This window comes from Salvelinus fontinalis, chromosome 24, assembly GCF_029448725.1.
Source record: "Salvelinus fontinalis isolate EN_2023a chromosome 24, ASM2944872v1, whole genome shotgun sequence".
Taxonomy (NCBI): Eukaryota; Metazoa; Chordata; class Actinopteri; order Salmoniformes; family Salmonidae; genus Salvelinus; species Salvelinus fontinalis.
The window spans coordinates 22,022,372-22,049,739 of record NC_074688.1 but is presented as its reverse complement, the minus strand read 5'-3'; the positions used below and the strand labels follow the sequence as shown (position 1 = coordinate 22,049,739).

The 27,368-nt window shown below is 42.7% G+C and overlaps 1 protein-coding gene and 1 pseudogene across 2 annotated transcripts; both read left to right on the top strand.

Moving 5' to 3' along the window:
* Positions 1–4,654: 4,654 nt before the first annotated feature.
* LOC129821705 (protein Wnt-11-like) lies at positions 4,655–6,478 on the top strand (annotated as a pseudogene).
* A 9,079-nt stretch (positions 6,479–15,557) lies between these two features.
* On the top strand, positions 15,558–21,771 carry LOC129822154 (microtubule-associated protein 6 homolog). Of its 2 annotated transcripts, XM_055880165.1 has the most exons (4): positions 15,558–16,751; positions 17,856–18,081; positions 19,003–19,051; positions 19,848–19,935. In XM_055880165.1, the coding sequence occupies exons 1-3, from the start codon at positions 16,006–16,008 to the stop codon at positions 19,045–19,047; spliced, it is 1,017 nt and encodes a 338-aa protein (XP_055736140.1). In that variant the 5' UTR covers positions 15,558–16,005; the 3' UTR covers positions 19,048–19,051; positions 19,848–19,935. The 2 variants fall into 2 exon arrangements, with proteins under 2 accessions (XP_055736140.1, XP_055736139.1); XM_055880164.1 differs by lacking the exon at positions 19,003–19,051 and having other exon boundaries at positions 15,560–16,751; positions 19,848–21,771.
* Positions 21,772–27,368: the final 5,597 nt, after the last annotated feature.

Sequence of the window (27,368 nt, the reverse complement as noted above, 5' to 3'; positions counted from 1 at the left end):
GCCATTTGAGCGAAACTCAGAGAGGGTTAAAGAACAGCACTATGAATATGTGCAAGTAATTTCTATACTGTGAATTTACTATCATATCAGCACTGTATAGACACATTACAGTACTGTAATCCAGTGTATTGTGCCTCACCGTATTGATTGCTCTAGGTCTATGTCACATATTATCTTGTCTGTTTCAGAGAGTCTTGGAGCTGGATGCCGCTGCAATTCAGCACATTTATATTTACAGTGAGGCTGGCTTCAACCTAGCCAAAAGACGGGGACGGAACATTATTGGCCACCGTCCCATTGTGAATGTCCCTTGACAGCTTGGAGGAAATATCACCATGTGCGCAGCCGTTAGCCTTCAAGGCATCCATCACCATGCCAACCTTGGTCCCTACAACACTGCCCTTATCATCACATTCCTGGACACACTACATGGCATCCTCATTCCAGCCGAGCAGAGGACCAGAGCAGCCCAGGTATGCTGTCATCTGGGACAACGTGAGTTTCCACCAGGCTGCTCTGGTCCGCAGCTGGTTCATCGACCACCCACAATTTATTGTTCTCTACCTCCCACCATATTCCCCATTCCTAAACCCAATTGAAGAGTTTTTCTTTGGCATGGCGATGGAAGGTGTATGACCGCCATCCCCTCGCACACATACCTCTTCTCCAGGCAATGGAGGATGCATGCGGTGAAGTTGATGTGGGGGCTTCCGGCGGCTGGATCGGTCACTCTAAAAGATTCTTTCCCCGCTGTTTAGCCAGAGAGAACATCGTTTGTGATGTAGATGAGGTGCTGTGGCCAGACCAAAATAGGAGGCAGGATGCAGCCTCATGTCTTTTTTTTCTTACATTTTTCATGTGTTTTTGTCTTTTTTGGTTAGTTTTGAAAGAATGAGACACGTTTATTTTTGTACAGAAAACTCTTTATCTTACTGAATGTTTTTCCTGGTTTTCTCCTGTTGGGTATGGAAAGTGTTACATTCAAAAATACCTCATTTTGGAAATAAATGACAATGTTTTTGTTACTGTATTTTGTTTATGTGCACTGCTCAAAAAAATAAAGGGAACACTTCAACAACACAATGTAACTCCAAGTCAATCACACTTTTGTGAAATCAAACTGTCCACTTAGGAAGCAACACTGATTGATGTTTTGGTCACTTTTGAATGCTGGCGGTGCTTTCACTAGTGGTAGTGTAACGGATGTGAAATGGCTAGCTAATTAGCGGGTACGTGCTAATAGCGTTTCAATCGGTTACGTCACTTGCTTTGAGACTTGAAGTAGGTTTTCCTTTTGCACTGCAAGGGCTGCGGCTTTTGTGGAGCGATGGGTAACGACGCTTCGTGGGTGACTGATGTGTGCAGAATGTCCCTGGTTCGCGCCCGAGGTCGGGGCGAGGGGACGTACTAAAGTTATAATGTTACATTGATGCTGTTGACCCGGATCACTGGTTGCTGCGGAAAAGGAGGTCGAAAGGGGGGTGAGTGTAACGGATGTGAAATGGCTAGCTAGTTAGCGGGTACGCGCTAATAGCGTTTCAATCGGTTACGTCACTTGCTTTGAGACCAGAAGTAGGGTTTCCCCTTGCTCTGCAAGGGCCGCTGCCTTTGTGGAGCGATGGGTAACGACGCTTCGTGGGTGACTGTTGATGTGTGCAGAGGGTCCCTGGTTCGCGCCCGGGTCGGGGCGAGGGGACGGTTTAATGTTATACTGTTACAGTAGCATGAAACCCTACTTCAAGTCTCAAAGCAAGTGACGTAACCGATTGAAACGCTATTAGCACGTAACTGCTAACTAGCTAGCCATTTCACATCCGTTACACTACCACTAGAGTGAAAGCACCGCCAGCATTCAAAAGTGACCAAAACATCAGCCAGGAAGCATAGGAACTGAGAAGTGGTCTGTGGTCACCACCTGCAGAACCACTCCTTTATTGGGGGTGTCTTGCTAATTGCCTATAATTTCCACCTTTTGTCTATTCCATTTGCACAACAGCATGTGAAATGTATTGTCAATCAGTGTTGCTTCCTAAGTGAACAGTTTGATTTCACAGAAGTGTGATTGACTTGGAGTTACATTGTGTTGTTTAAGTGTTCCCTTTATTTTTTTGAGCAGTGTATGTATATTTGAGTAGGTATACATTACTGTAACAATCTTTTACAACCGGCTACAGTGTAACACTGAAAATGCAAAAGGCATAAACCTACTGATGGGATATTCATAGTAGTGTGTTGAGCACATCAGAGTGTTGTTGGTTGGTAGACAGCTCTATTCATATGATGCGTGTGTGTTTCATTTTGATGCAAAAAAAAACATTTTGGAGAGTGAACAGTTGACAGCAGTGTTTGCTTTTGCTAGAGATTTGTAGAGTTTTGTGTTTAGACTTTTGGGAAAATGGGCTAAAGATTCAGCAAACGTGTGGAAAACTGTAAGAAAGAAAGAAATTCCGCTATTTTAATTTTAACAAGGCACACCTGTTAATTGAAATGCATTCCAGGTGACTTCCTCATGAAGCTGGTTAAAATAATGCCAAGAGTGTGCAAAGCTGTCATTAAGGCAAAGGGTGGCTACTTTGAAGAATCTCAAATATATTTTGTTTGTTTAAGACTTTTTTTGGTTACTACATGATTCCATATGTTATTTGATAGTTTTGATGTCTTTGCTATTATTCTACAATGTAAAAATAAAGAAAAACCCTTGAATGAGTAGGTGTGTCCAAACTTTTGACTGGTACTGTATGTTTTATGCAAATAAAATAGGAACTCAGTCGGGGTCTCAATTTACTGTTGAGTTAGAATAATAGAATATACAAGGTGCAATTTAGAAATGAGGTTGTACATCAGCAGTCACTCAATTAGCCCATGTCAGCAATTTTTTTGTAGATTGGTAAAATTTGTCTAGCAGCCAGTGATCTAAACTTGTAAGCATGTTCAACTTACCAACCGGGGTGGGGCCCATTGATCATCAGTTATCATATTAAAAACACCCTATGACAAAATGTGTAGAATTGCAGGAAATGAACTGTAAAACTGCACATTTTTCTCCCCGCCCCATGGCAAAATAAATAGAATTGCATGAAATTAGTTATAAAATTGCTATATCTTTTCTGCAGCCCATGGCGAAATGTGTAGAATTGCAACGAACTTGCTTTAAAACTGCAACATTTTCTCTATGCCCCATGGCAAAATGTGCAGAATTGCAGGAAATGAACTTTAAAACTGCGTTGTCACGAGAGGGACAGCTAAAATGTTTTGCTCGCCGGGTGGGGGGTATGGATGTGGATACACAGTCACACGAGCCACTGCTGCCGCTCATAAATTCAGTTTTTTTGTGGCCCCCACCCCCACCAAAGTTGCCCATCCCTGATGTACATATGCCTTTGCTTTAATAAAGTTTCTAATTAATTGGAGAATAACATTGAAAAAGTTGTATAGCCTGCTGAATTGCCTCTGTAAGTGTTCAGGAGAATACAATTCCAGATGTGAGTTGAAGCGAGGGGCTAAAGTACCCTGAACCCTGCCAATGTAGAACAGATCCTCTTATAACACCTGTCTCTCAAAATGTTTAAATCAGGTTTAACACCCCTGTTGACAGTTATCTGGGTCTGGACACCACCCTCTGAAACTAGATCCTGGACTTCCTGACCGGCAGACCACAGGCTGTGAGGATTGGCAACAACACCTCCTCCACGCTGACTCTTAACACATGGGCCCCCCAGGTCCTCAGTCCTCTGCTGTATGCCCTGTTCACCCACGGCCACGTGGCTTTGCACGACACCAACTCCAAGTTTGCTGACGACACCACGGTTGTAGGCCTGATAACCAACAACGATGAGTCCATATCAATGAGACTGCAGTAGAGAGTCACGAGTTTTACATGTTTAGGGATCCACATCACAGAGGACTTGTCGTGGACCAACCACCACACTTGTCAAGAGGGCGCAACAGTGTCTCTACTCCCTAAGGTGGCTGAAGACATTTGACATGACGCCCTGGGTCCTCTCCCACCCATCCAGGACATCTACTCAAAAAGGGACGCGAGGAAGACATGCAGCATCATCAAGGACCCCACACACCCCAGCCCCAACCTCTGCTCTCCCTTACCGTCGCTCAGATGGTATCTGAGCATGAGGTCTGATACCAACAGGCTCAGAGACAGTTTCTATCTACAAGCCATCAGACTGCTGAACACTTGAACTGGACTGACCACCTGTTCTGATTCTCCGCACCTTAGCACAAATGCACTCACTCATGCACACACCCACACAGACATACACACACACACATATACTGTTCATTCATGCTACACACACATCACAACTGCTGCTACCAGACTATTATTATACTGCTCAGTTTATACACTGCCCCACATCCCCCACCTCCTCAATACACGTGTAAATATTGGACTATAAATTGTGCCTTCCTGTATTATACTCATTCTAAAAGGTTTCTTATATTCTACTGAGCCATTTACTTTATGTATTCTTATATTTTATTATTTCTTATTGTTGTTGCATTGTCCAGAAGAAACCTGCAAGTAAGCATTTCATTGGACAATGTATACCATGCATATCCAGTACATACGACTAATAAAAACTTGAAACTTGAGCTGGTGTCGCTCCTCCTCATAGGACTCTATCCCAGTTGTCCTTCGATGAAGGCCAGCCACAGTTGCAGGCAGCTACGAGGTCCGATGTCCTCTCAGAGGCAGCTGTGCCACAGCCACCTGGAGCTCATGCCCACCGTCATCAAAACTGCACAACAGGTGAAGAGAATCTGCCATGATACATTCAGTAACATGCCCTGGAACTGCTCCTCTGTAGCATAAGGGCCAACGTTTCCTGCAGACCTCAGCAGAGGTAGAATTCCACATTTCCAATCCTTTAAAGCATCCTTCCATCCTTCCGCATTTTAGCTTATTGTTTTTTCTCTCTCTTTCACTTATCACTCTTTTTTCATGTTTTTCCTTCACTCATTATTATTTATTCTTAAACTCTATGTTCATGCCTGCATGCATGGCTATTGCACTTTGTGTGGGAGTTGGATGGCATATCATCTTATAAAAATAGTTTTCATTGCCTTAGCAGCTTGGTAGTCAGATGAAGGTGGTATCTCAGGAGACCTAGTACTTGCATATCTTGGGATGGGTCGGTCTGTTTTTTATTTATTTTATGGCCCCTGTGTATTCTGGTCATAAATGTACTATGCCACTCCTACCAGTGCTGTTGTAAGATAAGTTTGGAGAATAACCCTCTTACTGTATTTAGAGCACAGAAACATCTGGGGCACAAAAACATTGAAGTACCTCTAAGAGCACACACAAAAAACTCCTGTTGATCTGAAATATGTTTCAGGAACCAGGAAGGCTGGATTTCTCTATGCCCTGTCTGCAGCAGCTCTCTCCCATGCCCTATCCCAGGGCTGCTCCACTGGGGCGCTGTGCTCGTGTTCGTGTGGTGTGAACCCAAGCAGTAGCTCTGAACCAGGCCTCTTCTGGGGTGGCTGTCCTAACAACCTGCACTACGGCCTCCACATGGGAGCAACGTTCACTGACACACCCATGAAAGCCAAGAGGTCACGACCCCAGGCCAGCACACTAATGCACCGCCACATGTTGTGATTTATGGTACCCTACATCTAGCAATTTACAAAATTTTACAGTATGGTTTATTACTTGGTATTTACAAAGGAAATTGAAGTCAAGTGTCTTGTGGAAGGGAACAACAGCTACAGTATGGTCACCCTAAGATTTACATGTTCAAGTTTTTCAAAGGAACAGTTGAGAAACAAGGGACATAACCTTTGACTGATTGTGTGCATGTGCGTGTGTGTGTTTCAGGCTTTGAGTGAGGCTCTGCAGGTGGTGTGTAAGTGTCACGGCTTGTCTGGCTCCTGCTCAATCAGGACCTGCTGGAGAGGTCTGCAGGACCTGAAGCTGATTGCCAAAGCTCTGAAGACTAAGTACCTGTCTGCCACTAAGGTGATCCCGCGGTCCGTGGGGGTTAGGACGCAGCTAGTGCATCGAGATATTGGCATTCGGCCAATCAGAGACAGCGAGCTGGTGTATCTACAGAGCTCACCGGACTTCTGCATGCCAAGATGGATGCCAAGGTGGGCTCACTGGGTACTCCATTCAGGTTAGTGTCCAGTCAGTAGTAACCTTCAGGGCCAAACATTAGCTTGGTGTGTAATATGTTACATGACAAAAATTGGGAATTTGTACACGGCTGTCTACAACCTTAACTCAAATGCATTAAGCCAGGTGTCAGTTGTAAATATTTTAGCTGCTTGTTTCTTCTTTTCTCCGTAGACAATGCAACGAGACGTCGAGTGGCAGTGACGGCTGTGATCTGATGTGCTGTGGTCGAGGCCTTACACAGTGTGGCTGGTGGAGAAATGCCACTTCAGCTTCCACTGGTGCTGCTATGTGAGTTGTAGCACATGTCACAGGACAGTGGAGAGACACGTTTGCATGTGAACTAACCAAATCTTCATCTTAACCCAGGCTTCTCCAGGATTGAAATCAAAGAACTGTACCAACAATGTTTTTACTTTCAGCTCTTGCCTAATATAAATTCTGACGAACAACATTCATTACATTTCAGAATATTTCTATCACTGGGTATTCTATGAATATTGCCAGGGATGTGTGTTTATAAAGAATTATTCATATACTGCTGTTATACCATCAATACAATTTATTAGCATGCATCTTTGATGTATTGACTTTATCTTTGTGGGAATGGAAATCCCTCGGGAATCCCTAAAGGGTGTATAATATTTGACTTATGTTTTTTATGTGGAACAGTTGAAACAGGAATTTAAGAGGGTTTCAGGGATCTGCACTTCTCTTATCTGTAGGATGATGAAGTCTCATTTTATACTCCCTTTTAGTAACCTGAGCAGTATTTGGTCGATGTCTGTGACCGGAAGACTGGGAACTTCTGTAGCAAGTATACAGCAGAGTATTTGCTAGGACTTAGCTGCCACTAGGCTACAAAAACAAACTTAATATACTATTTGAAAAACTTGTTGTTTGTATGCAGAATTTAAATATATCACACAGTATGTTGTATATAAAAAAACAATAAAGTATATTTTGCAACATTTCTGTTTTATTTTCTAATCCAAATATCTACATGGGTGTAACAATGGGGAGGTGAGTCGGAAGCAGGTGCAGGTGAAACGTTTTAATAAAACAACAAAACTAAGAACACGACACTAACATAAGGCAGTACGCTGAGACACAAGAACAATACCAACTGGTGAGTGAACCTGGGAGAGTGACATATAAAGGGGAGGGAATGATGAAGGTAATGGAGTCCAGGTATGAATCATAATGATTCACAGGTGTGCGTAATGATGAATCCCAGGACCGGTGGTTAGTACTCTGGTGACATCGTACGCCGGAGGGGAGGAGCAGGAGCAGACGTGACAATGGGACTGTTTTTTAGTCAGTCTATTAGCATCAATTTTATTTGGAGTCAGTGAAAAGGAATAAGGCATTTTTACTCTAATAGCTGCTGGCTTCTATTGCAGTCTTGGAGCTCCCCTCTGTACTCCTTTACAACCAGAGGTCTTCTCTGACACAGGCCGTAAATTATTTTTATGGACACCACCACTACACAAGTGATCCCTTCCATGAACAAAAGATGGTTCTATGTGGAACATCTGTCAGACATATTCCACACCAGATCAGAGCTACATAACATATGCCTACTCAAACCACAATTTCGTAGTAAAGTCAAGTGCCATCTCTTTTCCCATTTATTATAATCTCCTGTAGTGCAATAAAAAAATGTATCCATTTTCCAGAGGCCCAGAGTTTGTCTTATATTTCCAGGTAGCTCCTTTCTTCTTATGTCCTTCACTTCTACATTTTCCTGCCCCCTGTTTTCTTTATTGCATTGATAATTTTTTACATTTTTTATTCTGTTGGTAGATTTTGAAAAGCTGTGTAAAGCATTCTCCAAATGAATCATGCAAATGAGCATTTTATCATTAGAGGTAGAAAGTATTTTTGAAATAATACTTTAATTATTACTGTAAAATATTATTGTAATATTACACATTCTTGCCAGTTACATATCTAGCCCTCCTTATTAGTCTTCCTCACTGCTAATAGAATTAGTAGCATAGCATAGCAAACCAAATACCTAGCCGGACTAGCTGCATTGGTTGTTTTTGCACTAACTGTTTTGACTTATCACATACGCTGCTGCTATTGTTTATTATCTATCCTGTTGTCTCGTCACTCTACCCCTACATACAGTGCCTTCGGAAAGTATTCAGACCCATTGACTTTTCCACATTTTGTTACGTAACTGTCACGACTTCTACCGAAGTCAGCCCCTCTCCTTGTTTGGGCGGCGTTCGGCGATCGACGTCACCGGCTTTCTAGCCATCGCCGCTCCATTTTTCGTATATCCATTTGTCTTGTCTTGTTTCCATACACACCTGGTTTTTGGTAATTTCCCCAATTAAGCTACTTGTATTTAACCCTCTGTTTCCCATCATGTTTTGTGTGTAATTGTTTTCATGTTAGATGATGTTAATTTACGCGCTCTACTTTTATGTTCCGTTTTTTGAGCGCGTTTCATTCATGTAGTTGCCTCGTTTTTTGGAACTATAATAAAAGTGTGCCTGTTCATTACAATTTGCTCTCCTGCACTTGACTTTGCCTCCAATACACCATCCTGTGTCACGACTTCCACCAAAGGTGGCTCCTCTCCCTGTTCGGGCGGTGCTCGGCGGTCGTCGTCGCCGGCCTACTAGCTGCCACCGATCCTTTCTCCTTTTCTTTTGGTTATGTCTGTTTTGTCTTTTCACCTGGTTTCATTTTGGTTAATTAGGGGGGGTATTTATCTCGACATTTCCTTTGGGTTTTTGTGCGGGATTGTTTTTGTTTCCTGTCAGTTTGGGTTGCGTTTTTCGCTAGTTCATGTTTTACAGGTGTTTTTCCCTGGACTGTGTCTTAGTGGGTTTCATGGCTACTGCTGTAGTCAGGTGTCCTGTGATTTTTGAGCTGGTTGATTAAACGCCCTTTTCATTCTGAACTTGTTTCTCCTGTGCCTGACTCCACACCCACATCTCCTTGGGGAGTTCTGACATCCTGACAGTAACAGCCTTGTTCTAAAATGGATTATATTTTTAAAAAATCCTCAGTAATCTACACACAACACCCCATAATTACTAAGCAAAAACTGTTTTTTAAAATTTTTTACAAATGTATTAAAAAATAAAAAACTGAAATACCTTATTTACATAAGTATTCAGATCCTTTGCTATGAGACTCAAAATTGAGCTCAGATGTATTCTGTTTCCATTGATCATCCTTGAGATATTTCTACAACTTGATTGGAGTCTACCTGTGGTAAATGTAATTGATTGGACATGATTTGGAAAGGCACACACCTGTCAATATAAGGTCCCACAGTTGACAGTGCATGTCAGAGCAAAAAAACAAGCCATGAGGTTGAAGGAATTGTCCGTAGAGCACCTTTACAGGATTGTGTCGAGGAACAGATCTGGGGTGGTTACGAAACATTTCTGCAGCATTGAAGGTCCCCAAGAACACAGTGGCCTCCATCATTCTTAAATGGAAGAATTTTGGAACCACCAAGACTCTTCCTAGAGCTGGCCACCCGGCCAAACTGAGCAGTCGGGGGAGATGGGCCTTGGTCAGGGAGGTGACGAAGAACCCGATGGTCACTCTGACAAAGCTCTACAGTTTTTCTGTGGAGATGGGAGAACCTTCCAGATGGACAACCATCTCTGCAGCACTCCACCAATCAGGCCTTTATGGTAGAGTGGCCAGATGAAAGCCACTCCTCAGTAAAAGGCACATGGCAGCTCGCTTGGAGTTTGCCAAAAAGCACCTAAAGACTCTCAGACCATGAGAAACAAGATTCTCTGGTCTGATGAAACCAAGATTGAACTCTTTGGCCTGAATGCCAAGCGTCACATCTGGAGGAAACCTGGCACCATCCCTACAGTGACGCATGGTGGTGGCAGCATCATGCTGTGGTGGATGTTTTTCAGCAGCATGAACTGGGAGACTAGTCAGGATTGAGGCAAAGATGAACGGAGCAAAGTACACAGAGATCCTTGATGAAAACTTGCTATAGAGTACTAAGAACATCAGACTGGGGTGACGGTTCACCTTCCAACAGGACAACGACCATATGCACACAACCAAGACAATGCAGGAGTGGCTTCGGAAAAAGTCTCAATGTCCTTGAGTGGCCCAGCCAGAGCCCGGACTTGAACCTAATCGAACATCTCTGGAGAGAGCTGAAAATACCTGTGCAGCAACGCTCCCCATCCAACCTAACAGAGCTTGAGAGGATCTGCAGAGAAGAATGGGAGAAAATCCCCAAATACAGGTGTGCCAAACTTGTAGCATCATATCCAAGAAGACTCGATGCTGTAATCGCTGCCAAAGGTGCTTCAACAAAGTACTGAGTAAAGGGTCTGAATACTTATGTAAATCTAATTTAAAAAAAAAAATAATAATAATCACTAACATTTCTAAAAAACAGTTTTTGCTTTGTCATTATGGGGTATTGTGTGTAGATTGATGAGGGGGAAAAACTATTTAACACATATTAGAATAAGGCTACACGCTTCAGCACTCGGTGGTCCCGTTCTTTGAGCTTGTGTGGCCTACCACTTCACGGATTAGCCATTGTTGCTCCTAGTCGTTTCCATTTCACAATATCAGCACTTACAGTTGACCGGGGCAGCTCTAGCTGAGCAGAAATTTGACGGATTGACTTGTTGGAAAGGTGGCATCCTATGATGGTGCCACGTTGCTAGTCACTGACTTCTTCATTACGACCCATTCTACTGCCAATCTTTGGAGATTACATGGCTGTGTTCTTCGTTTTATACACCTGTCAGCAACGGGTGTGGCTGAACTAGCCAAATCACCAAATTTGAAGGGGTGTCCACATACTTTTGGTGTAGTGTAACTGCCTCACTTACCTCGTACCCCTGCACATCAACTCGGTACTGGTAGCCTGTGTATATAGCCAAAATATTGTTACTCATTGTGTATTTATTCCTTGTCCCTATCAATGTCCCTATTTTTTTTTTTTCTCTCTCTGCATTGTTAGGAAGGGCCTGTAAGTAAGCATTTCACTGTTAGTCTACACCTGTTTACAAAGCATGTGACAACATTTGATTTGATTAGACTTACTAGCCCATGCTGCTGCAGCTTGCTTGCCTCCAAACTGACTCTCCAATGCAGGATGACATAACACCCTAGCAGGATGAGTTAGCTTAATCTTTTTTTGGCCTCCTCAGCAATGATGGGTGCTGACGTTATCAAAGTTTGAGTGCTTCTTACAGTCCACCTGTGACGACTTCTACCGAAGTCGTTGCCTCTCCTTGTTCGGGTGCTTGGCGGTCGACGTCACCGGTCTTCTAGCCATCATTGATCCATTTTTCATTTTCCATTGGTTTTGTCTTGTCTTCCCACACACCTGGTTTCAATCCCATTCATTACCTGTTGTGTATTTAACCCTCTGTTTCCCCTCATGTCTTTGTCAGAGATTGTTTTATGTCAGTGTTGTTTATGATTGTATAGGTGCGCGACGGGTCCTCGTACCCATGTTTATTTTATGCATTTACATATTAGTGTATGGTGAATGTTAAGTGGACATATATTAAAAGACTCCATTTACACTCCATTTGACTCTCCTGCGCCTGACTTCCCTGCCACCTATACACACACACGACTCTGACACCACCCAGTTTTCCTCTGATTGTGGTTGGCTGCTTTGGGGAACTTATACTTTAGTTTTTTGTAATTCTCTTTTTATTAGAACGTTATTTTCTTTTAACAGGGGTTTCATAGACAACCAAAGCATACCACAAAGACTAAGTACAGTAAAAGGAATAAGCATTCAGCAAAACATTATACAAAAAGGCAGTCAAAATAGAGAAAAAAATATATACAAACATAAGTATAACATGGGGCATTTATGGGAGGACTACATAGGACCACAATGGAGACCAGATTTTCCTAAATGTATCAGACTTCTGGTGTAAATCGTAGGTAAGTTTCTTGGGATAGAATAGCAGAAGCTTGAGAAAGCCACATTCTCACAGACGGTACTTTAGGTGTGGACCAAATCAAAGCAAATTTCATTGGTCACATACACATGGTTAGCAGATGTTATTGCGAGTGTAGCGAAATGCTTGTGCTTCTAGTCCCGACAGCGCAACAATATCTAACATGTAATCTAACAATTCCACAACAACTACCTAATACACACGAATCTAAATATAGGAATAAGAATACAGTGGGGCAAAAAAGTATTTAGTCAGCCACCAATTGTGCAAGTTCTCCCACTTAAAAAGATGAGAGAGGCCTGTAATTTTCATCATAGGTACACTTCAACTATGACAGACAAAATGAGAAGAAAAAAATCCAGAAAAATCACATTGTAGGATTTTTAATGAATTTATTTGCAAATTATGGTGGAAAATAAGTATTTGGTCAATAACAAAAGTTTCTCAGTACTTTGTTAAATACCCTTTGTTGGCAATGACAGAGGTCAAACGTTTTCTGTAAGTCTTCACAAGGTTTTCACACACTGTTGCTGGTATTTTTGGTATTCCTCCATGCAGATCTCCTCTAGAGCAGTGATGTTTTGGGGCTGTTGCTGGGCGACACGGACTTTCAACTCCCTCCAAAGATTTTCTATGGGGTTGAGATCTGGAGACTGGCTAGGCCACTCCAGGACCTTGAAATGCTTCTTACGAAGCCACTCCTTCGTTGCCCGGGCGGTGTGTTTGGGATCATTGTCATGCTGAAAGACCCAGCCACGTTTCATCTTCAATGCCCTTGCTGATGGAAGGAGGTTTTCCGATACATGGCCCCATTCATTCTTTCCTTTACACGGATCAGTCGTCCTGGTCCCTTTGCAGAAAAACAGCCCCAAAGCATGATGTTTCCACCCCCATGCTTCACAGTAGGTATGGTGTTCTTTGGATGCAACTCATCATTCTTTGTCCTCCAAACACAACGAGTTGAGTTTTTACCAAAAAGTTCTATTTTGGTTTCATCTGACATTCTCCCAATCTTCTTCTGGATCATCCAAATGCTCTCTAGCAAACTTCAGACGGGCCTGGACATGTACTGGCTTAAGCAGGGGGACACGTCTGGCACTGCAGGATTTGAGTCCCTGGCGGCGTAGTGTGTTACTGATGGTAGGCTCAGTTACTTTGGTCCCAGCTCTCTGCAGGTCATTCACTTGGTCCCCCCGTGTGGTTCTGGGATTTTTGCTCACCGTTCTTGTGATCATTTTGACCCCACGGGGTGAGATCTTGCGTGGAGCCCCAGAGCGAGGGAGATTATCAGTGGTCTTGTATGTCTTCCATTTCCTAATAATTGCTCCCACAGTTGATTTCTTCAAACCAAGCTGCTTACCTATTGCAGATTCCGTCTTCCCAGCCTGGTGCAGTTCTACAATTTTGTTTCTGGTGTCCTTTGACAGCTCTTTGGTCTTGGCCATAGTGGAGTTTGGAGTGTGACTGTTTGAGGTTGTGGACAGGTGTCTTTTATACTGATAACTAGTTCAAACAGGTGCCATTAATACAGGTAACGAGTGGAGGACAGAGGAGCCTCTTAAAGAAGAAGTTACAGGTTTGTGAGAGCCAGAAATCTTGCTTGTTTGTAGGTGACCAAATACTTATTTTCCACCATAATTTGCAAATAAATTCATAAAAAATCCTACAATGTGATTTTCTGGATTTTTTTCTTCTCATTTTGTCTGTCATAGTTGAAGTGGTACCTATGATGAAAATTACAGGCCTCTCTCATCTTTTTAAGTGGGAGAACTTGCACAATTGGTGGCTGACTAAATACTTTTTTGCCCCACTGTATTTCTTAATTCCATTCTTTTACTTTTAGATGTGTGTGTATGGTTGTGAATTGTTAGATACCACTGCACTGTTGGAGCTAGGAACACAAGCATTTCGCTACACTCGCAATAACTTCTGCTAAATATGTGTATGTGACCAATAAAATGTGATTTGATTTGATGAGCAATGACAGGTAGGCTATCCATCAATTCCACTTCTAGTCTCATTGATGGAAACAAAATGCCTAAACGCATTATAAGCCTCATATTGGCTCATCAGATAACTTTCCCACATGATATGAAACCCAAACAATTGTGCAATTTATCCTTTCCCAAAGCCTATCTAATATGTCCCTCCATTATAATTGGTGTTACTCTCAGCCATGTGTAGATGTTTTGAATAATGTACTGGTTGTTCCAACTATTTGTAGCTTTTTCTATCCCTCTGTGTTTCTGTTTGTTCCCAACAGTGTTTCTGTGACTGATATTTGTGACCTTCACATACTCAATAAAATAGGAAAGCACATTGAATCACACCCCACTACCCTCAAGCACCATAGGTCTACTCATAATTATTCAGTATTGATGCTATAACTAAAGCCTACTCACAGAGCTTTAGGCTATACATATACAGGTAACTGCCAAAAATAAAGGAAACACCAATATAAAGTGTTTTAATAGGGTGTTGGGTCACAACACGAGCCAGAACAGCCTCAATTCACCTTGGCATAGATTCTACAAGTGTCTGGAACTATATTGGAGGGATGTGACACCATTCTTCCGCGAGAAATTCCATAATTTGGTGTTTTGTTGATGGTGCTGGAAAACGCTGCCTCAGGCGCCGCTCCAGAATCTCACATTAGTATTCAATTGGGTTGATATCTGGTGACTGAGACGACCATGGCATATGGTTTACATAATTGTTGTCACGACTTCAACCGAGGCAGGCTCTCCTTCCCGTTCGGGTGGCGCTCGGCGGTCGTCGTCACCGGCCTACTAGCTGCCACTGACTCTTTTTCCTCCCCCTCCTTATGTGTTTATTTGTATCACCTGTGTTTAGGTAATTGGTAATTAGTGTGGCTTTATTAGTCAGCCAGCCCGTACGCTTCTTTGTGCAGGATTGTTCGTTTGTAGCTTTGGATTTCGGGAGTGGTTTATGTATTGTGGACTGGGTTTGTCTCCCGTGTTTTTGGACAGTTGTTTATGACACCCAGTAAGTCCGTGTTGGACATTTTGTTTGCCAGTTGGGCATTAAAGAATCAACGTATTGAAGCTCTGCTGTTCCTGCGTCTGATTTCACACCCCCCGACACCCAGGTCGTTACAATTGTCATACTCATCAAACCATTCAGTGACCACTCATGCCCTGAGGATGGGGACAATGTCATCCTATGGGGACATAGCCATAGTAGCCAAAATAATGGCCATTTTTATACATGACCCTAAGCATGATGGTTTTAATTGCTTAATTAACTCAGGAACCACACCTGAGTTCGTGATACTTTGTATCCCTAATTTATACTCAAGTTTTTCCATTATTTTGGCAGTTAACTGTACATCTCCCGCCATACATTCTAATTTATAGTATGTGAGTGCTGAGGTATACTATACTGTACACTAGACCGACGTCTGCCGTGTCTGTACATCATCCACGGGAAAGGGAGGGTTAACCAGGCAGCATCTCCTCCCTCTTTGCGGCCTAACGGTGACGGACCCAGGTGACAGTTCACCGTGCAGACCCTTCTGAGGTTTCTGGAACGTAGCGGGGTGGGGCCCCTCTGATGCGCAACCAGAAAGCCGATACAGACCGCGAATGCAATGGCAAATTCAGTCTATTTCAGTTTAAATTATATTAGCTGTGTAGAACTAGTAGCCTACAAAGGACTTTCCTCATTTGTATTATAAGGCTCTTCAATTTCTTACCATCCAGCAAGCATCGTAGGATTTCTGAAAAATAGAGACATAGGTAGACACGTACATTGTTCTGACTGGACAGAATCTGAGTGGGCGCAGGGAGCATCATTTTCCCGTCTCTGGTCAGTGAGTAGGACGTTCATTCAGGCCTCTCTCATCAGTAGCCTAAAACGTTGATTCAGATTTTAAGTGCATAGGTTATTATATATCCATCGTTGATTATGGCCTGGCCGTGCATCACACGGGCTTGCTGCATTAACCGCTTCTGGAGTGAGTTAGACAAAGCAGACATCGCTGTGCCTTTGGTTTTCACGAAATATTCGGATGTGGCTGAGGTGCAACATCTCCACCCTCAGCCTCCATCTAGACAGACGAGGACCGGCCCCATCACCATAGAAACCCAGCCTTCTCACAGTGAACAGGAGGCGGTGGCGGCGGTAAAGGCACCGCCCGCGACTGGTGCCGCATCAGGAAAACATGGCTGTAGTGCGTCTGTGATGCGCCAGGATTTCAGGGAATGGAAAGATATACGCCCGGAGCCCAGCTGCAAACCCAAGAATGAATATCACCCCTCCGCGACACCTTTCCACAACGTAACACAGTATCAGAAGGATTATAAGCCATGGCCTGTCCCGAAAAAGGGAGACCACCCCTGGATCCCCAAACCCAGCCCAACTGCCTCCTTCGATGCCCAAGAACGGGGCGTTGGGACCACAACAAAGCATGCAACTACAGAGCACGAGAGCGGTGTGGAGAAGAGTGAAATTGAAGAAAAGGTGCAAGAGAAAGTATCCAAAGAGAGGAAAAAGAAACCAGTGAAGAAGGAGAAAACTGTAGAGAAGAAATTGAGTGCCAAAATGGAGGTACAGCCACCGGCAGATGTCACTGTGGAGAGGAAAGGAAGGGCAGCAGCAGACGCGCTGAACAGACAGATTAAACAGGTCGTCTCAACTGGCAGCTCTTATAGGTGAGAATCTGACTACAGTGGGACTATGTATTTCATTGAATGTTTATTATTGAATTACAATATGCACACATGTTCTGCCTCTGAAATATATATTTTTTCACAGTTTAAATATGTTAACCCTAAATTAAACATGGAATGTAGGCCACAAATTACTTTATTGTGGAGCCCAAAAGTATTTTAATAAAAAGGCCTAACACAATATTTTGTTTTGTCTGGACAATACTCAATGTACAATTTATTACACAACATGTTAATATATCATTGCAGTAACTACCTAAATACATGCATCAATTATTAATCAATTTATTTAAATGTTGTGCACATGTTGGTAAGCTAAGAACGTATTGTGCACAACATCTAAATACAATTGATTAATAATTGATGCATGCATTTTTGGTAGTTACTGTACTAGCAGTCGCAAAGCCAAGATGCATGTAGCCTTCAGTCTATTGACAATAAAACACACATCATCCCTACTGGGCTATATAATCTACTCAAGAAAGCCCACTCTACCTCTCCATCATGAACTGTACATGTCCGTTTTTTTCTAGATTCTTCCTAAATGTTTTATTTTTGTGAGATATTTGATCTAACATACAGTATGTTCTCTAATTTCAGTGTCCTGTGATCTAATATTGTCATAGATAGCTGCTGCAGCATTGATTTCTCCCCGTTTCATCCTTCTCTATGGTTTTACCAGATCAATACAGTAGCACATCATGTCAGGGCCAAGGCAGTAAAGGAGCTCTGTATATCCCTAAGGCCTCTCTGGAGGGGCTCTCCCTCATTTGTTTCCCTCATTTTTGACTGCATGGTCAATTTGTTTTTGTGTAAAATGTGTAGAATGTTTTGCAGTTGTCATCTGTGGGTGAAAGGAACCAGCCCTGTGTTGTAATTACTGTAATGGGGAGTAAAGTGACTAACGAGTCATGCTACCCTCCCTGTGTAGACTTTGGCTGTAAATCTGATGAGTCATTTCAGTCCATTTCCTTCCACAGATTTTGGGCAACAACATTGTTTGTCTGGGATTCATAATAAAACTATGATTTTTTTGATGATGAACAGTGGAACTAATGCTGAGTTTGCTGATTCATTGTTTTTCAGAAATGAGTTCAAGGCGTACAAAGATGTGAAGCCAGTGAAGTCAACCAAGCCCCAGTCTCAGTACAAACCGCCTGTGGATGACAAGGACAAGTCCAGCCTGGAGACCAGCTACAGCGCCACCTACAAGGGGGAGCAGGCTAAGGTGCAGCCCACTGACAACAAGCTGCTGGAGCGCAGGAGGATACGCAGCCTGTACAATGAGCCAGGCGGCAAGGAGACCACCAAGGTGAGCCCACATCAACATGCATGTGACAATGAACACTGTCTATTTTATGTTAAAATGTGTTTCTAATTGCACAAAATACATGTTCAATTTCGAGTTTTCAAACCCGTTGCTGTGACGGGCCAATTCATGTTTATGTCTCAGTGAAAATTAGGGTAAATCCAAATAATGCTAATTAAACTTCAAACTGCATTAGTTACATTGGACATGGTTGTTTTCATGTATATGTTCTCCAAGCAATATACTATTTTGATTTATGTGCTACAGTAATAACAATTTAGATCATGAAATTTGATTAGGAAATCCTACATATTACAAACATCCCTGTAGCCTGTTTCATGGTCCTGTTAGGCGTGTATATGGGAGGCGAAGTAAAGTGCAGGAGAGCGGAGTATATTAAACAGGCGCACTTTAATACCGGTCAACAACGACAGCACATAAAACATACTAGTGCCACAAACACGGTCTATAACAAAAGTGCAGCGCCTGACAAAATAATCACGTAACAATAAACAATTACATACAAAGACATGATGGGGAACAGAGGACTAAATACATGTAGATTGATTGGGGAATGAAAACCAGGTGTGTATGGAACAAGACAAAACAAATGGACATATGAGAAAGGGAGCGGCGATGGCTAGAAAGCCGGTGACGTCGATCGCCCAACGCCGCCCGAACAAGGAGAGGAGCCGACTTCAGCAAAAGTCGTGACAGGTCCTAATAACTTTGTAATGTTGTACAGTGTAAAGTCCCAGAATAACTTTCTAAACTACAAAATTAAGATAAGCATTAGCACATCACTAAACTTATGTAATCAATCAGAGTTAATTAAATCTCCACATGCATGTTTGTGAGCGGTAGGAACGTCTCATGTGTCTGCATGCTGTGTTTAAATGGCCCCTCCATCTCTCACTCTTGTAGGACTGTTCTGAGACTGAGAGCAGCTCTATTCTAGATCTGCTGTAGACAGGTGTGTTGTCAATTTATTCTGGAAGGCATGGAGGTTGACCTCAAATTAACTCACACCTTGATTAATGCACCTTAACCAACAGGACTAGGGTCACACTAGCCACCAAACTGCCACACTAGCCACCAAACTGCCAGACAATTCAATCCTTCAGCAAAGCTGTCAGCCACATCCTCAGAGTTTGTACTGCCTCTCTCAAGACCACCAAGAGAGCTTGGATTCATTAAATTAATGTATTGTTTTCCATGACATTTCACCTCTCAGTCCTTTAGTTTGATTGGTGTCAGGAGAGGCACCTTCTACAAAGGGAAAATAGCACAATTTTCTTTACAAAAAATCATAGTTTGTTGAATTTGACCAAAAATATAGTCTAGTCCAAGGGAAAGGGAATAGGATTGTGCATATCATGTTAGCTGTTCATAGACTAACCCCAACTTCATACTGTAAGTTTGTATTTTAGACACAACCGTTTTTTCTAAACAGAGATTTTGTTCTAACCACGCATTGCAAATATTACCAACAAGATGGTGTCATTTGCTCTTTTCTTTTTATTTGATGTTAGTAACAGTATGTAACTGCATGTATTGCATGCTCAGAATAAATATTTACTGTAACATCTCCAGGAAATGAATTGCCAGTGTTCACCTTAGAGATTCATGAGCTCTTTGTTTCATTGTAGCATACAGTATCAGTCCAAAGATGATACTGTAACCTGTACTGATGACATTTTGGCTGCGTAGTCTACCTACAGTTTTAGGAAGATGTTAAGTACAAAATGTCCTCCTCTCTGCCTCTGTAGGTGGACAAGACAAAAACCAAAGCAAAAAAGACAACGACAACGAGCAAAATGGTGAAAAAGGCGAAAGAGAAGACCATCGCTGGTGCACTGTCAACCAAGAAGAAAACCTCCACGAGCACCAAGCCAGACGAGTCCAAGCCAGAGGGAGGCGTTATCTCAAAGAAGAGCAAAGAGATAAGCAATAGACTGGCTGAGGCAAAAAAGTAAAAACAAAACATCTCTGCACTACTTTAATTAGGGAATTAAAGGCTGCCTAATGAATTAGAGGACTCTCATCCATTTGGTCTATCTCTTTCTCTCTGTATTTTCCTTCATGTTCCTCATCTCTATGTATACGCACTAGATGTGGAGCTTTTAAGTTGACATTTTGACGTTTTCACCAGGCTGTCGTTTAACTATAGTGCTTTGTGCGTGTCTGTGTGATCGCGGGTGTGTGTGTGTGAGTGTACACTTACTCTCTCTGTTATAAGTTCAGCACAGATTTTGCACATTATTTTGTTGCATTTGTCAATCTTTTGTAGAAAGAAAACCATTGTAAAACAGAGAGTCATTGATACACATAGTATACGTAGAGAACCGTATATGGCTCTTAAATGGCTGTTGAAGGCAGTGAGAGGTTTTGATTATTTTTCTGACTATCTATCCTTATAGTGGTGATGGACTGTCTCTCTTCTTTTCCATCTCTTAGACTGCAATGACTATCTGGTCTCTGCAGATATAAAATCTTAATTACTGTAGCGTTTCCTGGTTACAGTGACTCCACTCTTTGGACCTAATTTTCATTTAATTATTCGGGAAGATATCTGGTTTCATCAATTTGGTTGCTAAGGAACTAGCTGAACTGTAATGTCATTTCTACAGCTTGCATGCAAGGCCCTCTTTCTGGTTGTATAGTAGCATTCAAGTATCCTATTCCCACGGTCACAATCTAGTTTGTAATTGAAATCATTCATGAGAAATCAAAGGGGGCAAACCATTTCCAGAATAACTGCATGTGTAGTGATAGTCTGATCTCATACCATAAGTGTCTACACAAACAAACAACAAAACTGTCACTGACTTACAGTACAAAAGATGGCACGTAGTATTCTAGTGCCTATTGAAGCTGTTATGTCAACCCACCAGCTTTGTAGTTCTGCCTTCACACACGTGGTTCTACTGCCTTCTTCAATGTGAGAACCACTTTGTCAACTTTCCAGTTATTTGATACAGTATGAAAACTGATGTATTTCTGATAATACACCCCTCTTTAATGATATGTCTTTATTTTATCCATTACAAAGCTGTGATGCTATTTGTGTGCAAAACCATGTATAGTGTTAAAAATGAGCATATGTATGATATAGGAAATAGGATTTTGTATTTACTCAATCACCTCCACTTTCTTCAATGGGCTCAGTAGTTCAGTGTAAAAAGATAAGATGTGGGCCAGGATTAGAAGATCAAAATCGCTTTTTGGAACATGCAGCTGCCTGTCTGGAACCATTGATATGAGATCAATTCACATTGAATGTGAGTGCTACTCTCACCCTGTCTCTCTTATGTCTGTGTACCTGCAGTCCGCCAGTGTGTTACAGTATGTGGCAGTCCTCCTCCCATATGCTGTTGTGTGTCTGCTACTGTCTATTGTATCCCCAGACCACCTTGCTCTCTGCTGCCTGTCAGGGTTCAGTGTGTTAAACCTCCACAGCCCACCGGCTCCTAGCGCCTGCCCCCCAGTACAGTAACTAACGTGTTGAGCACACCACACCTCGGTGCTATGACACTCTGAACTATATGCTGTCAGTTTGATGCTAATGTACTCAAACCGTGTGAAATGATGACAATACGATGTCATATACTGCAGATGTGTTGTGATTGTGTGCTTGTGTGCTTGTATTCTCAGCTTGCTCTGAATGAACTGATTAAAAATGTTGAAGCAGAATCTGAATGTTGTGATTTATTATCATGATACAGTATTAGTTAATGTACCTATCTTGAAGCCTTGAACTGGCACATAGACACTCTCTCAGACTCCTTGAGAAGATGTACAGTGCCCTCCACTTATATTGGCACCCTTGGTAAATATGAGCAAAAAAGCTGTATGAGATCTATGAGCTGTAAAAAGAAATCTTTGCTGTTTATCCTCTTGGTCTTTCATTCAAAAATATTCACAAAAAATCAAACCTTTAATAGAAGTAAATTGATTGAAAAAATGTATGTGAAGTAAATGAAATAAATGTTTTTCTCCAAAATGTGTGCCACAATTATTGGCACCCCTAGAAATTCTTATCTAACTGAAGTATATTTCCATTCATATTTTACGTTTTTAAATTCACCTGAGTGATTAGGATTACTTAAATGGTAAGCCATGACTTCCTGTTTCACTGGGGTATAAATATGAGGTGACATACAGGTCAAGTTCCCATAGTCATCCATCACTATGGCAAAGACCCGAGAATACGGTAATGATGTGCGACAGAAGGTTGTTGAGCTGCACAAATCAGGAAATGGCTATGAGTAAACAGCTCAATGGTTGAAAATGCCCATTTCCACTATCAGGGCAATAATTACGTTTAAAGAAACTGGAGATGTTAACAATCGGCCTGGAAGAGGATGTGTGTCTATACTGACCCCACCCACAGTGAGAAGGATGGTTAGAGTGGCCAAAAAATCTCCAAGGATCACAGCTGGAGAATTGCGAATGTTAGTTGGGTCTTGGGGTCAGAAAGTCTCCAAAACTACGATCAGACACCACCTACATAACCACAAGTTGTTTGGGAGGATTGCCATAAAAAAGCCTTTGCTGTCATTGAACAACAAACTCATGCGCCTACAGTTTGCCAAACGTTACTGGAACTTTCAATGGGACCGGGCTCTATGGTCAGATGAGACCAAAGTATAGCTTTTTGGAAACAAACACCAAAGATGGGTTTGATGTAGACAGAAAGATAGCCATGCAGAAAAGTACCTCATCCCCACTGTGAAGTATGGTGGTGGATCTTTGATATTGTGGGCCAGTTTTCCTTCCAAAGGCCCTGGACAACTTGTTAGGATACATAGTATCATGGACTCCATCAAGTACCAGCAGATATTACATCACAACCTGACTGCCTCTGCTAGTAAGCTGAAACTGGGCCTTGGTTGGATTTTCCAGCAGGACAATGAACCAAAGCGCACCTCAAAATCATCACAAAAATGGTTCACTGACCACAGAATCAAGGTTTTGCCATGGCATTCCTAGTCCCCTGGCCTAAACCCCATATAAATCCCATGGGATGAGCTGAAGAGGAGAGTTCACATGCGTGGACCTCGGAATCTGAAGGATCTGGAGAGATCCTGTATGGAGGAATGGTCTCAGATTCCTTGCCATGTGTTCTCCTATAATGCGTAAGGAGGTTGGAAAAGACTCAGAGCTGTAATCTTGGTAAAGGGAGGTTGCACAAAGTACTGAATGAAGGGGTGCCAATAATTGTGGCACACATATATAAAAAAAAATGTTTTATGTTAAGAATACATTTTTTCTTTAAATTATTTTACTGTAATTAAAAGTTAGATTTCTGTGAATATTTTGAATGAAAGACCAAGAGGAAAAACAATAAATCTTTTTTTTAACAGCCTGTTTTGCTCATATTTACCAAGGGTGCCAGTATTAGTGGAGGGAACTGTATTTGTGATTTTCATGACGCTACAGAGACTGAGTGAGAGCTTGCCAAACCCATTGGAAAATGAGGGCACCAAACTGCCTTTTAAAATTTTTGTGGACATTAAAGATTCAGAGGAATTATGTAAGGTCCAGTGAAGATGGTTTGATTGCTTTGTTATTTCGCATTGGGTGGTAAAATAAAGAGTTTCCTTATGACAGTGAAATTCACGTTCTGGCAAATTACAATTATTTAAGCATATAGGCCTAAAGTACAATATAATTTACATGTCAACTTGAAAAAAATGTTCATTACAATTTGTAAAACAAGGAACACAGAAACCCATTATCAGGAATTAGTTCTGAGATACAAGCGGTCACTTAAACAGGAAGTCAACAAATTACTTTCCTTATGGCAGGGTTGGCACCCCCCCCCCCCCCCTTGGGTTGTGCTGTGGTGGAGATCTTTGTGGGCTATACTCGGCCTTGTCTCAGGATTGTAAGTTGGTGGTTGAAGATATCCCTCTAGTGGTGTGGGGGCTGTGCTTTGGCAAAGTGGGTGGGGTTATATCCTTCCTGTTTGGCCCTGTCTGGTGGTATCATCGGATGGGGCAACAGTGTCTCCTGACCCCTCCTGTCTCAGCCTCCAGTATTTATGCTGCAGTAGTTTATGTGTCGGTGGGCTAGGGTCAGTTGGTTATATCTGGAGTACTTCTGTCTTATCCGGTATCCTGTGTGAATTTAAGTATGCTCTCTCTAATTCTCTCCTTCTCTCTTTCTTTCTCTCTCTCGGAGGACCTGAGCCCTAGGACCATGCGTCAGGACTACCGGGCATGATGACTCCTTGCTATCCCCAGTCCACCGGGCCTTGCTGCTGTTCCAGTTTCAACTGTTCTGCCTGCGGCTATGGAACCCTGACCTGTCCCAGACTTGCTGTTTTCAACGCTCTAGAGACCGCAGGAGCGGTAGAGATACTCTTAATGATCGGCTATGAAAAGCCAACTGACATTTACTCCTGAGTTGCTGACTTGCTACACCCTCGATAACTACTGTGATTATTATTATTTGACCATGCTGGTCATTTATGAACATTTGAACATCTGGCCATGTTCTGTTATAATCTCCACCCGGCACAGCCAGAAGAGGACTGGCCACCCCTCATAGCCTGGTTCCTCTCTAGGTTTCTTCCTAGGTTTTGGCCTTTCTAGGGAGTTTTTCCTAGCCACCGTGCTTCTACACCTGCATTGTTTGCTGTTTGGGGTTTTAAGCTGGGTTTCTGTACAGCACTTCGAGATATTAGCTGATGTACGAAGGGCTATATAAAATAAACTTGATTGATTGATTGACTTTGCGTCCCACAAACAAAAGGTGCCCTCAGACAATGGAAGCTATAAAATGGAAACAGTAATTGATTGCCTTCCTAGCCAATCCATTAAAGGACTAAACACATGCAGTGTCTGTTGTTTGTCTGTGATTCAGTCATCCTGATGTAAAACCTCCTGAATAATTCAGTTGTTATTGGCCACTATTTGGAGAGCTGTATGAAATATTGAATGATGGAGCAGATACGGCAGTGGAAATGCCTAATGCAGTGTCCCCTGTTTGGCCAGAAGTGTCTGCAAGCACCTAGCTCGCCACGTTGTACACCTTTGATAAATCAAATTAAATCATCAAATCAAATTCTATTGGTCACATACACATGGTTAACAATTCTACAACAACTACCTAATACACACAAATCTAAGTAAAGGGATGGAATACGAATATATACATGTAAATATATGGATGAGCAATGACAGAGCGGCATAGGAAAGATGCAATAGACGGTATAAAATACAGTATATACATATGAGATGAGGAGTGCAAGATATGTAAACATTATTAGTTAAGTGCCATTATTAAAGTGACTAGTGATCCATTTATTAAAGTGGCCGATGATTTCAAGTCCGTATGTAGGCAGCAGCCTCTCTGTGTTAGTTATGGATGTTTAACAGTCTGATGGCCTTGAGATAGAAGCTGTTTTTCAGTCTCTCGGTCCCAGCTTTGATGCACCTGTACTGACCTCGCCTTCTGGATGGTAGCGTGGTGAACAGGCAGTGGCTCGGGTGGTTGTTGTCCTTGATCTTTTTGGCATTCCTGTGACATCGAGTGCTGTAAGTGTTCTGGAGGGCAGGTAGTTTGCCCTCTGATATGCGCTCTGCAGACCGCACCACCCTCTGGAGAACCTTGCGGTTGTGGCCGGTGCAGTTGCCGTACCAGGTGGTGATACAGCCTGACAGGATGCTGTCAATTGTGCACCTGTAAAAGTTTGTAAGGGTTTTAGGTGACAAGCCAAATTTCTTCAGCCTCCTGAGGTTGAAGAGGCGCTGTTGTGCCTTCTTCACTACACAGTCTGTGTGGGTGGACCATTTCAGTTTGTCCGTGATGTGTACGCCGAGGAACTTAAAACTTTCCACCTTCTCCACTGTTGTTCCGTCAATGTGGATAGGGGTGTGCTCCCTCTGCTGTTTCCTGAAGTCCACGATCATCTCTTTTGTTTTGTTGACGTTGAGTGAGAGGTTGTTTTCCTGACACCAGACTCCGAGTGCACCCACCTCCTCATTGTAGGCTGTCTCACCCTTGTTGGTAATCAAGCCCACTACTGTTGTGTCGTCTGCAAACTTGATGAGTTGGAGGCGTGCATGGCCACGCAGTCATGGGTGAACAGGGACTACAGGAGGGGCTGAGCACGCACCCTTGTGGTGCCCCAGTGTTGAGGATCAGCGAAGCAGAGATGTTGTTTCCTGCCTTCACCACCTGAGGGTGGTCCGTCAGGAAGTCCAGGACCCAATTGCACAGGGCGGGGTTGAGACCCTGGGCCTCAAGCTTAATTATGAGCTTGGAAGGTACTATGGTGTTGATTGCTGAGCTGTAGTCAATGAACAGCATTCTTACATAGGCATTCCTCTTGTTCACATGGGATAGTGCAGTGTGATGGCGATTGCATCGTCTGTGGACCTATTAGGACGGTATGCAAATTGAAGAGGGTCTAGGGTGGCAGGTAAGGTGGAGGTGATATGATCCTTGACTAGTCTCTCAAAGCACTTCATGATGACAGAGTGAGTGCTACGGGGCGATAGTAATTTAGTTCAGTTACCTTTGCATTCTTGGGTACAGGAACAATGGTGGCCATCTTGAAGCATGTGGGGACAGCAGACTGGGATAGGGAGAGATTTAATATGTTCAGCTGGTCTGCGCATGCTCTGAGGACGTAGCTAGGAATGCCGTCTGGGCCTGCAGCCTTGCAAGGGTTAACACGTTTAAATGTATTACACACATCGGCCACGGAGAAGGAGAGGGAGGGCCCGCAGTCCTTGGTAGTGGGTCGCGTCGGTGGTACTGTATTATCCTCATAGGGGGCAAAGAAGTGTTTAGTTTGTCTGGAAGCAAGACGTCGATGTCCGTGACGTGGCTGGCTTATTTTTGTAGACCGTGATTGCCTGTAAATCCTGCCACATATGTTTCATGTCTGAGCCGTTGAATTGCGACTCCACTTTGACCCTATACCGATATTTTGTTTGTTTGATTGCCTTGCGAAGGGAATAACTACACTGTTTGTATTCGGCCATATTTCCGGTCATCTTTCCATGGTTAAATGTGGTGGTTCACACTTTCAGTTTTGTGCGAATGCCGCCATCTATCCACGGTTTCTGGTTAGGGTAGGTTTTAATTGTCACAGTGGGTACAACATCTCCAATGCACTTCCTTATAAACTCATTCACTGAATCAGCGTATAAATCAATATTATTCTCTGAGGCTGCCCGGAACATTTCCCAGTCCGCTTGATCAAAACAATCTTGAAACGTGGATTCTGATTGGTCAGACCAGCGTTGAATAGTTCTCGTCACGGAATAGAGGTG

What these genes read in the sequence shown, in the direction of transcription:
- LOC129822154 (XM_055880164.1), top strand. Translation starts at nt 16,006, where the DNA reads ATGGCCTGGCCGTGCATCACACGGGCTTGCTGCATTAACCGCTTCTGG. An exon ending in TCAACTGGCAGCTCTTATAG is followed by an intron (nt 16,752 to 17,855) that starts GTGAGAATCTGA and finishes ATTGTTTTTCAG; the next exon opens with AAATGAGTTCAAGGCGTACA. An exon ending in GCGGCAAGGAGACCACCAAG is followed by an intron (nt 18,082 to 19,847) that starts GTGAGCCCACAT and finishes CTGCCTCTGTAG; the next exon opens with GTGGACAAGACAAAAACCAA.